The sequence below is a fragment of the Contarinia nasturtii genome, unplaced genomic scaffold (genome assembly GCF_009176525.2).
Source record: "Contarinia nasturtii isolate CC-2019 unplaced genomic scaffold, AAFC_CNas_1.1 Cnas_scaffold_1101, whole genome shotgun sequence".
In the NCBI taxonomy this organism is placed as follows: domain Eukaryota; kingdom Metazoa; phylum Arthropoda; class Insecta; order Diptera; family Cecidomyiidae; genus Contarinia; species Contarinia nasturtii.
Genome location: NW_022198445.1, coordinates 437,832 through 452,227, shown reverse-complemented (window position 1 = coordinate 452,227; position 14,396 = coordinate 437,832). Strand labels below are relative to the sequence as shown.

Here is a 14,396-nt window from a genome sequence, read left to right as displayed (position 1 = left end):
GTACGATAATTGTATAGCATTCGACTGATAATTATTATCTCATTATGCATTTGAGAAAAATTTAATAGTAGTTTGTCCGTGTCCATTGTGTAAAACAATCTAGTTTTTGTCGTCATCATCAGCCATTGTTTTATTTTTCGATTTGTGCATGCGAAAACTTTTTGTTATCGATGTACGTTGTTTGGCTTGGAAGCTTTTTTCTTTTTCAATTTTCATTCGATTGTTTCCAACATTATTCGAACATATACATATTATCAAACCAAAATGGAAAAGCGCAGTACTCATACATCAAAAGCCAAAAGAGAGCGAGAGCAATACAGAATTCATTTCGCCATATACAACGGTATGTAGCAGTGTGATCGGTTTTGGTAAGGATGCGATCGATAATTTTCCACCAATGGCACTGGCAGAGAAAATACCATGCCAAAGAGGTGGAGCCGCTTGCACGTTCACCGACACGAGAATATTTTGGTATACGTTTGTATGTTCGTTGCTCCGTTACAATTGTTCACTATAGCTATGCTCCTTTGACATCGAACAAAACGGGAAAAAAAGCTCTCACAAAAACGCCGACACAAAGCTTCAAAATGGAAACATGCACACTGAATCCCTTACAGAGAAAGAGAAAGCACACGAATGTGTTTGTGTGTATGTTGGAGAAAGGGACAGAGAGTGATAGAAACTAGCACGATGCCGAAATACCGTAATCTATTCTGCTTGGATGGCAGAGTGTCGGTGGCATATTCCGTGCTCGATGTTCTGCTTTTTCCATGACATTTTCGTATGAGTATGGCTGCTGTGTTGTTGACGACTATATTGTTGCTGTTGGTATTGTTGATGGTAATGATGATGATGGCATACACGTAAGAGAGTCGAGCCAGAGAGTGAGTGAGTGAGAAAAAGAATGAGCGTGACGATGAATTTGTTCGATTCGAATTCGAATCTATCATTTGAGTAAAGAGCACAAATACGCGTTTGTTATATATTTTCTGCATTAAAACAACACAAAACGACGCCATTAACATTCCAATAAAATAATGATATTGTTACATCTTCTCTGTATCAATGTGTATGGCTGGTGCGATTGTATGCATGTGAAAATGTCGATTGTCGATGTACTGTTGTGTTAGCATCGTGAGCGTAAGGATATACGATGATATAGAAACGATTTTATGATTTATTTTATTCGCTTTTTATTCGACGCCAAACAATTTCAAGCACCGAATAATTTTGTCCAATTTTTTTTATTCGAAGGGAGATTTATTTTTGTCTTTCGCTCTTTCATTATATATGATATTGTATTGTCAATGGCTGTCTCTCGTTTTCATTTCAAACTGTCAAACATAAAAACGTTATTATTTCACGATGAAATTATACATACAAATGTACACGACAATCGTGGCGGCCAACATCAGCAATGCAGGTGATATCAAAGTATCATGTTGGAAAGCGTTTTTAGTATCGGCTCCATATTTTTTTTTATTATCGATTCAGTCGAAAGAATACGAGAAATTATAGAGGAATCCAACCAATTTCATATCTCTTCTCACACTAGGTAGGGCTAAACGGTCGTTGATTTTACAGTTTTGTTTGTTCGGATAGGAAGGAAAGTATGCGCACAAATCAATTCAATCATAACATTTTTTTGCATTCATTCGTTTGCTATTCGTTCTCTCTCTGTCTGCTTGTATTTTATTTGCTTTTCATCCACATCGGCGATTATTTTTGTTTTTGCTAGCGTCACTGATTTTAAAAACAGAAAAACCCAAATTAAACATGGCAGAATGTTATAAATTATATTTTCGAGTTTCGCTTTTTTCTCTGCTCATTCGCACTATGTACTTGCGTAAATGTAGCCAATGGCTATACGCTTTTTGTTTTTTTTTTTGTTCATCCTCATTTCGCCAGAAATGCAATGTGCAAAAACATGATCCGATGCGTTTGGTTGCAGATTTTTTTTTAATTTGGTCGAAAAATAAATATAAAAAACATTTTATGGGCCGAAACAGAGAGATAGAGATAGAGCGAGAAAACCCTAATCTATTCAATGTAATTTGATCGCTGAATTTCCATAAAATGTTACATTTTTGTTAATGAATTTTGTTTTTACATTTTATTTACAGCAGTAGTGGTGGTAGTGGAGAAAAAAAAGATTATATCACAGTAGAAAATTGAAATCTGCTGATAAATTTGGCAATATTTCACAATGGTGTGTGTTGTTTTTTCTGCTCTCGATTTGTAAAAAATCGTAAAAAAGTATTTTCATTAAATTGACTGCAGAAGCAAGCACTCAACTAATAAATTGTGAAGGTTGGTTTTTCAATGGGCTGGTTTTTAAAGGGGGTCAAAAGGTCAGGATACTCGTTTTCTATTACTTAATGGTTTCATATCGGTACTTGGTAGACTTAACAGAGTATAATAAGAAACATATCTGACACTTGATGCCGGCCTATTTACATCCAATTGAACCTGTTAGTCAGGCTGAAATATTACGTGATTAGGTCAAAAAAATAAGCAAAGCCACAACGGAGGAAAAGCGAAATCAAACCGAAAAGGAAGAAAGGTGCCAGAATCAATTTGATGCAACCCAAAAGCAGCTGTACCGAAATTTAACGGAATCAAAAAAAAAATATTTATATGCTCAAATGTAAACACCAAAAACAACATAAGAATAGCAGCATCAGCATCATCATCAACAACAACACCGTTGATGAGAATGATGAAGAGAAAGGGAGAAAATGAAAAAAAAAACTCACAAACAACGTGTAAAATATATATATAAGGAATGAGAAAACGAAAAGCCGGTGTTTGTTGCAAAATGAGTGTGCACATGTCGTCGCACATAATATGTGTATTTTTGTACATAATATTGGTCGCATTTCTATATAAACACACATATTTTAGATACTGTACACAAGATATCGACCGGCATTAAGTGCGGACTCCTTTTCTCTTTTTTCTTCTTCTTCTTCTTTCCTTCTTTTCGTATTAGTTTTTTTTATGTGTTTTGTTTTTACATGAATGCTCGCGAACGAGGAATGAACGAGCAAGCGAAATAGAAAGGACTAAAGGGAACTTCGTGCACAATAAGACGCGAATAAAATGAAACCAAAGACTTTACAAATGTGTCGGGAAGCAACGAATGTCGTAATACAGTACACATGCACAATGATAGGAAGAGAGAGAGTGAGAGAGGGAGAATAATAAAAAATGAAAACACACTATGAACTGTACAAAACTTTGTACATGAATCTGAGTCGTTTGAAGTGGATTCCCGCGACATTTTCAATTTGTCATTTAAAAGAGTGACTTGAATTTTGCCGACATTGCTTGTCATGTGCATGTGAACAATTTTATGCACATATATAGTAAATGCATAGTGTGTTCTTATTTTCGCTATCAGTATACTTTATATACATGATTTGAATCATGGAATAAACTTGATTGTCATCGTCATCATAGTCATTGTTGTTGTTGTATGTCGGTGGTGCTGTTGTACTTGCTATCGTCAGCCAAAAGTGTATTGCTACTGCTTCGCTTGTTGATGCCATATTTTCTATTTACACACGAAATTGAGCGCACATGATTAGAAAATTTGCATGTAACGCACGTAAACATACGCATACATTGGCACATACCATACCACATATATATATATATATATATATATCAGCCATGGCCATGGAAATGGAAAACAGCGGGCATATTCAAAATCCTTTGTGGATATATTTGCTTAAAACTTTCCCAAAATTGAGTCTGTCTCTGTTTGACCTCCTTATTAAATCGGAGCCGTATATAAACACCGAAAATGAATCAAACATGTGGAGTAACCACCGTTGTAATCGTCAAATTGAGTAGACACTTCGATGTACTCGATCCGATGGAAATGCGTTAAATTGGCGTCTCTTAGGCAGTCGGTGCATATTCAATGCTTCACTACATTTTTTTTTATCTCATTTTGGTCCTTTTGAATTTGTTAATCATAGTTGGTGCACTAACAAATGTCATTGTAAAGGTTTCATGCTTTTAATGAAAAACATTTTGTATTTTATGAATGATTTTATTTATACACGAATTTCTTTTTGAATAAACATGAGACATTCTGTTGCTCTTAATATTCGTAATTGGTTTGACAATGCCACGTGACATTTAATAAGTTTCATTACATATTAAATCCACTTTTAGAATTGTACTTTCAACATTAAGCACACGGTATTTAGTATATTTGCTCGTATTCGCCGGCAATTGAAATGAAACATATCGTGTTGCATAATCATTTATTAAAATATTTCACAGCCACACACAATCCACATACATAGATTGGAACATGGAACGTAGCTGGAAGCCATTTAATCTCATAAAATGCATCGTTTGATGAGTATGCCTCTTGGCATAATCAACACCGGTACTAATTTTGAATTTCTCATTTGTGTACGTTGCAACGCCATGCCGAACACAGCACTCTATTCCGAACTTCATTCGAAATTTAATCGTATAGACATGCTTGATTCGTTCGTATTATTATTATTTTTTTCTCTTCCTTCGATTGCTTACTACCAATACGTTTCCCTTCTTCGCATATTCACACGTTGATGCGTTCGTTTCGTAACTGAATTTGTGTTTAGTGTTTAAGAATTTATGCTTGTCAAACAAAATGCCTTTAATTGCACTTAGTTCGATAGATTGTTAAGCCTTTAGTTTATTTGATGAACTATTTGCCTTCTTTTGTCCGATTCTCACTTAACGCTCTCTGTAGTCCATTCGGCAGTTAATGTGAAAAGCAAATAGTTGACAAGGCACTTAACTTTCATGTATATTTACAATCTCATACCATTTGGTTACGTTGAGCGTTCAGTTTTTGGTGAGCATTTTTCTTTGGCCCATTCTTTAATACAACAGATCAATAAATTTCAAATTGAATAGATTCGATTGATTCGAACACCTGTGCATTTGCAAACGGTCGGATTCGGTGTAATTTCAAACATTTGCATGGGCAACGATTCAATTTACAGCTTATGTTACTTAACGAATTGCATCGAATCGATTCAAATTAAATCGAATTCAATTCAAATGACAAATGGAATTTTCATGAACCAGATCGACCTTTAAAGTCTATTTACATAATCCAAAAGATATGCCGAGCCACTGTACCGATAATAGATGATGTTTCATCTCTGATAATCAATCATCTGTTCTTGCCGTTAAATTTACGTCAATGCAATTCAATATTAATGTCAGCAGTGTTCATATGTGCTTTCAAATAACTTCAAAAGGTTCAAGCATTTATTTATAGAAACAATGGAATAAACATTTTTCGGGAAAAAACGTATCAATTGCGTCATTGATCGATGATATAGTATATATTGTTCCGTTTCGACATCGAATTGTAGAGAGAGTGAGGGAGGAGGTGAATAATAAGAACGGAACCAAATGTGGGAATGAACTTCAGATTAAGTAATTATCACCAATTCTATTCGAACAATATTATGTGTTGTTCGTTTTTTTTTTGTAGTTCAATCTACAGAGAATTGATAACGTTAATGTCTCGTGTTTGTTGGCATTTTTTTATAATGTCGCTTATTTGAAATCGCGTGCTTTGTTACAAGTGCTTAATTGTGTGGAGAAATGGCCGCATTGTTGTTGTTGTTTTTTTAAATAAAAATTTTTGTTTTTGTTTTTGTGGCGTTAGTGATTTTAAGGTTAGTAAACCGGTTGGCATTAACTTGAGACAGACAATGTTTATTTGTTTTGTTGACATTTCATATCGTTGTTTTGCTAGTTTATTGACATTTACAAATGTACGTTTTATTTCGCTTATCTCTATCCTTCTCTTGCCAATTAATTATCTCAAGTTTCAAGTAGACAAATGCATTGCAATTTTTCGGCGCGTCCAATCAAATATCAACATGAGATGGTGTGGTTCATGTATATTCAGTTGAATGAAATGGACTTTATTGTTCTTTTTTATGTACAATATCATACACAAATACCGTGCGTATATAAAAAAAAGCCAATATTGACAATGGTTGTAATGACAATACTTGAGAATAACGGTAGCATACTAAAATACAATGCCGCATACGCTTGAAACTCGCTCAGCTGTTAGAACTCGCAAAAAACCCATACATAACATAATATACGACACGATGAAAAAGTAAAAGAGAAAATACTATCGACTCACTTTTTTGGAGATGGGGGAGAAGAGCGGGACACAGTGAGAAAAACGAGAAATGAAACTCGGCAAGCGGAAAACAAAATCGATAAAATAAGTTTATGTTTATTTTAGTTTGGGAGATTTGAGGATGAACGCAACAACAACGATAATAACGCATTCAGCAATTCAGTGAATGAGAAAAGGAAAAATAAAATGAATGGCAAATGCGAAAAATGTACAAAATATAAAAAAAAAATACGAGCATCGACACGGCGGCAAAATACAAATTCCGAAGCAAATAGACATGAAAAATGAACAGAAAATAATAATAATAATCAGTAGCATCCACATCGTCATCATCACAATAGCAAACGGATGAAAAGAAGAAGTCGTATAGTTTTCGTTGAAATTGAAGGAAAAGAGCAAAAATCGTCTCGTGATGACGACATCACCAGTAGCGACGACGACGACGACGACGACAACGACGACGGTCTATACAAAGTTACGGAGATTTATGTTTATATACATATGCATGTATTTTGATTAAACAAAAAAACTTCTTGTAGGTCATGTACACACAACAGCTCACGCTTCAGTACGTACATTTTACATATGATATCGTAAAATCTATACACACTGTTGATATACATATAAATTTATATATATTATTGAGAGAGGGAGAGAAGAAGAAAGCGAAAAAAAACCGAGCTCTCAATACATTAGAGGATGAATGAGCGAAAAATAATTTAGAGTATGGCATTCCGTGTTTACGTATGGCTTTTTTTTCCTCTCAATATATATTCTTCAATGCAATGCGAACATCTCTCTATACATTTGCCATCAAAATATAGCGGTGGCCACACAAAAGATATAAAACCATAAAATATGCATGCACGATGACGCACCACAAAAGCAACAATGCAGGCAATAAAAAGTGCTAGATAGAGTGATAGTGGATGTACTACTGAATTAGCCGGTAAATCAGAAGGCCAGTTGTGATTTGATATGCAACATCACGAAGTCACACTCTTACTTAACAAAATCCATCTAACTGATAAAATAGTAGCTAAAACTGAACCAAACATATATAATCTATTGGCAAATATGCCGGCGTGTGTTCGTGAATTGTGTGTTTGTTTGTGTTTTTCAATCTATGCATGTATTACATGCATGCTGAGATGCATTGACACCATGCTCTTCATTCATACGAAATGACCAACTTTGAAATATCTCTCTCTTTCTATCGAAAACTAAACCAAAACATGGAAATGTACGAAAAACCGATTGTGCACACACAAAGAGATGCTATCACTCTATGTTTAAAAGGAAACAAAAACACCAACACCACCATCACCATCACCACGCCAAACCGATATTGAATGCCAAGATGAGAACTGAATGAAATCATCCAAAGCACATGGCCAATCATACAGATGTGTCTGTGTACGCGTTTACATTCGATATGTACTAGAAATTGATTACGAAACCGCGCTTATTTTGGTGAATAAACAAACAAATGCAAATCATATTCATTGATTATTACTTTTTAGCAGCTGTTTTTTTTTTTTCACCGACAGCATCGTCGGTGTCGCGTTAACATCGCAAATGGTTTTACCAAGAAAAACTTCTGTCGTTTTCAGATACCCGTAAAAGTGACGAATGACTAATCGAATTGAGAGAGAGAGAGAGCGTGAACACAAAATAAATAATAAACTCTAAGCGAATGCTCATTGGGTAAGATCAATCACCACCACATCGGGGTCAAAAGTTTGGTGACAGTAAAAAAAAAACATGTTTTATTAATATATACCTTGTTGTTCGATTAACGTTTTGTATTTGTTGTTTTACGTGCCTATTCAACACAACAAAAAACAACTTTGTAATGTAAAGTGTGAATTATGGTTGTTGTTGCAGTAGTTATTTCTGTTGTCGTTTCTGATTTCGAGTGCAGTGCCATGATATTCAAAGTACAACAAACAAGTGAGCACACATTGAATTAAAAGTTATTGACACAAAAACGTTTCAATCGAACCACATTGCAATGACATTTCGGTCGATGAATGTATGATGAAGACAGGTTGCAATTGGCAATACAATGCAGCACAGCAAAAATAAAAAATAAAAAAGAAGAAGCGTGTACACTATAAGCGAACCGAAGTGCATTTCATAGTAAACTAATATTAATGAAATTTGAGAACACCACACCGAATTCACGCGTTCAATAAACATGCAAAGCGTTCGTTTTGTCTCGATGTGGCGTACACACTCTCTCTTTCGCTATATATAGCAATGAACTGTCATTATTCAAATTAATTGGCCGTTGTAGCTGATCGAATCATAATTCAAATTATTATCCAAAATGCGATAGAGCAAAGCGAAATGCCATACGGTCGAATACGATTTGTAGTGTGTCACATTTAGAAATTCATTAACTATAATCAATGGCTTTTATCAAATGGCGTAGTACGCGCTCTAGTGTGGTTGACACGAGCCCGTGCGGGTGAGGGTTATTTTATGGCGATACACACACACACAAAATGCGGTCCAAAGAAAACGGAATATATATTTAATGTGACGAACGATGGAAAGAGACATACAATTTTCAATTCATTTTGGAGTTTGTTTTGTTTACATTATTTACATGATGATGTTTTGCATTCACACGTTTCGATTGTTTTCTTGGCAATAGAATTGCAACATCGACTACAGCAATAGCAGCTGCTGCTTCTGCTATTGTCCCGCTATATTTATTAGTGTTATATTTTCGTAGAGTTGTTGTTTGGTCGGCATTATTCACTCATTCGTTCTCTGTCTTTCTATCATAACGAGTACCTGCTGCCTCGCGTGTGCTTTTATTATTTATGTCAATAAATTACTGAAATGAAATTGCCGATTAAATTGTACTGAGCTAAATGTATGTGTGTTTGGATTGTTGTTGTTTTATATTTGTGGGTACCGGTGTTAATGTTCTCCATGTGTTTGTGTACACATTCAAATAAATATGTTTTCATACTATGATGGTCTTTCTTTTGTTAATCTTTGTGTGTTTGTGCGACTTCATAAAATGTCAATTTTAGCGGTAAAATTTACAAATTGCCGCACTCACACACACGTATGCTTCAAAAGAAAACTAATTAGCAAATTCACTATTCATTGTAACGGCAAAATTTGAATGAATGATGTTCAAGGAATGATGTAGGTAATAAAAAAGAGGTAACAACAATTCGATTGTTTCAATGGATGGCAGGGTGCTTGAAGGCTTAAACTTAATGACAATGAATGAATGAATCTTGGTTAGGTTCAAATGTCAATGATGTTTGTATTGTATCTTGTGGCAAATGAAAATTGGCGATTTTTCGAATGTGATTTAATACATTTTATTTACACACAAGTGAAATACGAATTCGAATTTGAATATTGAAAAAGGGGAATGTTGATATGCGATTTTGAATTTTGTTTTTTTTTTATTGTTCTCTGTACAAAACTGAAGTTAGATACAAATGAGGATTTGAGACACTTGTTGTGATGTGATGAGACATTGTTTTGATTTATTTTTTTCGATTAAATACAATTTAGTCACTATTCGGCGGTTAAAATAAAGAAAAATTCAATTGAAAAACTTACCGCATTTGGTGGTGGTGGTCTGTAAGCTTGTTGGCCCATTTGTGGACTGTATGGACGCTGTTGTGGAGCAGCCGATGGATTCCACGTTTGGGCACCATAAGCTGGCTGCTGACTTGATTGTTGTTCGTAGCTATTCGGGTATCGATGATGATGCGGCTGTGGTGGGCCAGCCGTTTGATGCGATTGCAATAGTGAATTTAGTGTTGGCGTTTGTCCTATCGGATTTGGTGGCTGCTGTGTTTGTTCTTGTGCTGCTTGCTCACCCGTATGTGGTGCATGAGTCGGATGAGCCGAATAAGATTGTTGTTGTTGCTGATTTGAAGCCGATGTTTGTGGCTGTTGTTGCTATTTTGTCGACAACAAATAAAAAAAAAATGAAGAAAAGAAATTGCACATAAGTCAAATGAAAAGGAGCCTTTTGAAGTTTTTAATTAAAACTTTATGCGTTTTGCCATAAGCATTAAGTTAAATAATAACTATTATGTGAGATAGAATATGGAAGTGAGTGTTACTTACCGGATATCTTTGTGGTGGTGGTCGATTTGGTGAAATTTTCATTTCAAGCCCTGTTCAATAGAAAGTTATAATGAGTTGAGCGTTCAAATTTGTCGAATATCTATTTTAAACGATGAAATAATTGCTTCGAGGCAAATGCCAATCGATAAGAACATCTTTGATATGGCATTTTCGCATGTGCAATGAATTCAACGATTTGCTCAAAGACTTCGATCGACGGCGGATATTACGTTTTGGAAATGAATTGAATATCTTACCGCCAGGATGATATCTTCCATACATATCCATTGGGGGCATATTTGGATCGTGGTAGCGACCGTATGGCGCTTGTGGATTATACATATGTTCAATTGGTTGCTGCATAAAACAAACGGTCGAGATATTTATTAGTTAATTTGTTAATTCAATCATTGTTCAATGGTTCGTTTGCTTTGAATAACAACAAATGCACAAATTGATTGTGTTCTGTTTAAATAGAATGGATACATTGATTGCATCATATTCTCACCTGCTGCTGATCAATTTCGGGTGGCATATGATGATGTTGCATTGGATGACCGTATGGTCCTAAGTGCATGCCGCTGGCATCATGCGCTGGTGGCATTCCAACTGGACCAGCTGCTGCTGCACTATTCCCATTCGGCCCAGATGGTTTGCCTTTCTGTGGTTCATTCATGTTTGACACATTTTTTGTTGGATCCAAATTATTACCGTTTTGTGGGAAACTTTTACCCGTTACATCGTTCATATAACTATTTTCACTAGTCGGCATTTGATTTAAGCTGTCATTTTGTTGTTGCGCCATTTTAGTTCTCAACAACACAAAAAATGAATACTAAAACCGTTCGTATTCGGTGATTTGCTCATCTACACAATGCTTCGGTTATTTGTACACAAGCACATTCGTTCATGAGGCATATAAACACACATATATAGCAAATGAAAAAAAAAAACAATATACACGCTCTCACACACACACGACACGCACCATCCGAAGCGCGCGCGTATGTCTCACGAAACACGTCTGAAATCAATCGAAATGAAATCGTTCACATCGATTTTCGACTCAATTTTTGATCGAAAAACAAATTCTTTTTCACGTTTTCAATTTGTATTTTTTTATTTTCTGTTTATTTCAATCTTTTTTTCCTTTTTCGACGGTGTGTCTCCAAGTCACTTGGGTTCGTTTCAAGCCTCACGATTCTCTTTCACTTTGGATTACACAACTGACATTTCTTCTTCTTTTTCCTATTATTTCTATTTCGTTTTAAAGCACACTTTTTGCTCACTTATTTTTCTTTTTTACTTGGATTTGATTTTCTTTTCAATCATTAATCACTTCGTGCACACATACATTTCGCAGAATTTCATGCTGATTTTTATTGAAAATTCACAAATTATTTGTATGCAAACACCCATAACATAAACTTAGATTTTCAATTTCCATTTAATCATTTTATATTCGATGCAATTTCTTTTTCACTGACGGTAAATACATCCTGTTCACAATTCAATGAAAATAGAGAGAGAGAGAGAGATAGAGAAAGAGAAAACAAAAACTTTAATTAAAATAATTTGGACAAAAACTGAAAATAAATCACATGAATGGAATTAATTGTGCAATGTAAGCGTATCATATTCATATTTTCATTTGGACGAAAAACAAAACAGAACGATTACATGGCTTGTGAACAAGTCGAAAAAAAATAACACTATTTTTCGTCGAGATAGAATGATATTTTCAGTGATTTCGGTGTCACATCCAACACATGGAAAATTCAATTAAAACAATGCATAAAATGCCAGGCTTCGAAAAAAATGCAATTTTATGAACACTGCCCCCGATCGATAGCTGCGGTTTTTAACGCTCGACCAACGAAATTCATGTCGGTCACATGAAAAATAAAATACTCTGAGTCGAAATAAAATGTGGTGAATGAAACTCTCTTTTTTTAGCTTTTAACAAAAAAAAATGAGATGGATTCGGCTCCTCTCTCATGTTATGTGCTGTATACATTGCTCAAGCGTATGCTCTCATTGTATATCCACTGTGCCGTGCTCTCAAGCTTTGTTTTTTTTGGAAACATAGCTTTTCAGCGCTCTCTTATTTCGAATGAGTCGGTTCAACACACAGAAAAAACGGACATTTTTCAACTGACTGGATTTAACATATATTTTTCACAATTGACATCGTATATGTGATTCTTTGTGATCTTAACATCGCAAATTCTTCTGGACTGTGATCAAATGATAGCAACCATAGCCAAAGTAACCGAGAGAGAAAAGGAAAGAGAAAAGAGAAGCGACTTTGTATTTAGACTTTTCCTATCACAAAAAAATATTAAATTTTTATTCAAGTTTTTAATTCGTTCATATATTCCACATACAATTCATTGAAATTATGTGTGCATTTCACACTCACACACAATTTAGTGCCAAGCGAGAGCCTCAAAACTGGCTGCTATTCGTTGAGTGTTTGAAGTGGCTATAGCCGCTGTTTTGTTGGTACGTGTATGTAGTATATATACATGACATGAATATGTGTGAATTAAACCGAATTGACGATGATGACGACGGTATATAACGCCGTTGCTGCATAATCACATTGAATTCAGCAGAAATAAAAAAAAAACAACAAATTTCTGTCGATGAATTAGTATTTATTTTAGCCTGTTTGTCGGTAATTCCACGCGAAAAAATGTCGCTATTTTCATCTCATATTGGCTTTGTTTCCAATTCAAATAAAATATTTCTTTTTTCTCACAAATTCATTGAAACACTTCACTTTTGTATGAACTTCATCTCTTTTCTTATTCTTTTTCTTTTTCGTTGGTTCTTTCTCTCTTCCTTCTGTTATCCATTTGGTAACATTTGTGCACCCAGTTGGCTTACACTCAACTCATTATGACAACTTCATGAAAAGAAAACTCATTCGTTGCATTTTTCCTGTGCAATAAATCGATTTGTATGAAGAAAAAATCGCTTTTTCATTGAATTAAACCGACACGAAGTCGATTCGAACGAGGAAAGAAAAGACTCACGACGACTGTTTGAATGGCGACACCGAAATCCGTGCAAATATTACGTCTACATGAACTCAACACTGTGTGTTGTTTTCATGTATGTTTCGTTGAAAATTTCCTCGACATTTTTACAACTTGCTTGAAATAGCTACAATATTTTTTTTGTATTGAAGCTATGGTACTCACTTTTCGAAAAAAAAGTATTTCAATTTTCATTTGAATCACATGCAAACACAATTTTCTTTTGTTTGTCGAACGAGTTAAAATTTATTTGTCGTTTCACAAGTCCGAACGATTCCATCCATTTGGTGTGTTTCACACAAAATCTATTTTTTTTTTTCGCTTCTTTTTTATTCACAATCACTTTTCACGAATATTACCGTGTATAATTTGTTGAATTTTGCCACGTTTTTTCACACCGTTTTTTCGTATTTTTTTTTATTCTTGTTTAAATAATAAATTACAAAATAAAAGAGAACAAATTAAAAGAATTTTCGAAGCTGTTTTCTATTTTGTGGTGTCTTGTGTGTGAATCGAGTTTCTTCTTGTAACTTCGGCAGCGACATTTGCATTTTGCTTTCGCGGCGGTGACGCGAACAATACGAAGGAAATAGAAGAAGACAGCACAGCACACTGTATATTGTCGAGAAGAGTACGACCAGTACGCACACACATGAAATGCACACGCACACAACGATACCGCCAAATGGAAGCGAGACTCACAGAGACAGGCCCAAAAGAAAAATGGTGTTTTTTGTGTTCGTAGCGCGTTCGCATTGAAGTTAGTTATGTTTGCGGTTTGAAACATGGAAGCGGTTTATCACTCTGTGGGCATGTTCAATTGATGCCTAAACTCCGGCGCCAAATTAGAATTTATCATTTACGTAATTCTATTTTCGTGCCAAATTTTATAAAACAAACAACGCTTTTTTAAAATTCTTATGAATTTATTTAATTTTTGCAATATTTTATTTGATTATATTTTCATTCGAAGAAAATCAACAATTTTTTCGGCATAAAATAAAATGATGAACGCACACTCATACTCAAGTCGCCATTGCAAAGAGTCATTTGACTGA

General features: G+C 34.8%; 1 protein-coding gene across 5 annotated transcripts in view; it reads right to left on the bottom strand.

The window, feature by feature from the left end:
• The window catches only part of LOC116344671 (trithorax group protein osa), a 47,824-nt gene extending 33,906 nt beyond the window's left edge, over positions 1 to 13,918 (bottom strand). For 3 of the 5 annotated variants that reach the window (XM_031773314.1, XM_031773317.1, XM_031773319.1), the window contains exons 1-5: positions 13,504 to 13,918; positions 10,803 to 11,793; positions 10,552 to 10,651; positions 10,295 to 10,344; positions 9,779 to 10,123 (exon numbers count right to left, since the gene is read on the bottom strand). In XM_031773314.1, the coding sequence (XP_031629174.1) occupies positions 9,779 to 10,123; positions 10,295 to 10,344; positions 10,552 to 10,651; positions 10,803 to 11,099 (792 nt within the window). In that variant the 5' untranslated portion in view covers positions 11,100 to 11,793; positions 13,504 to 13,918. The remainder of the gene's footprint in view (positions 1 to 9,778; positions 10,124 to 10,294; positions 10,345 to 10,551; positions 10,652 to 10,802; positions 11,794 to 13,503) is intronic. The other 2 variants (XM_031773318.1, XM_031773316.1) reach the window with 1 other exon arrangement.
• Positions 13,919 to 14,396: the final 478 nt, after the last annotated feature.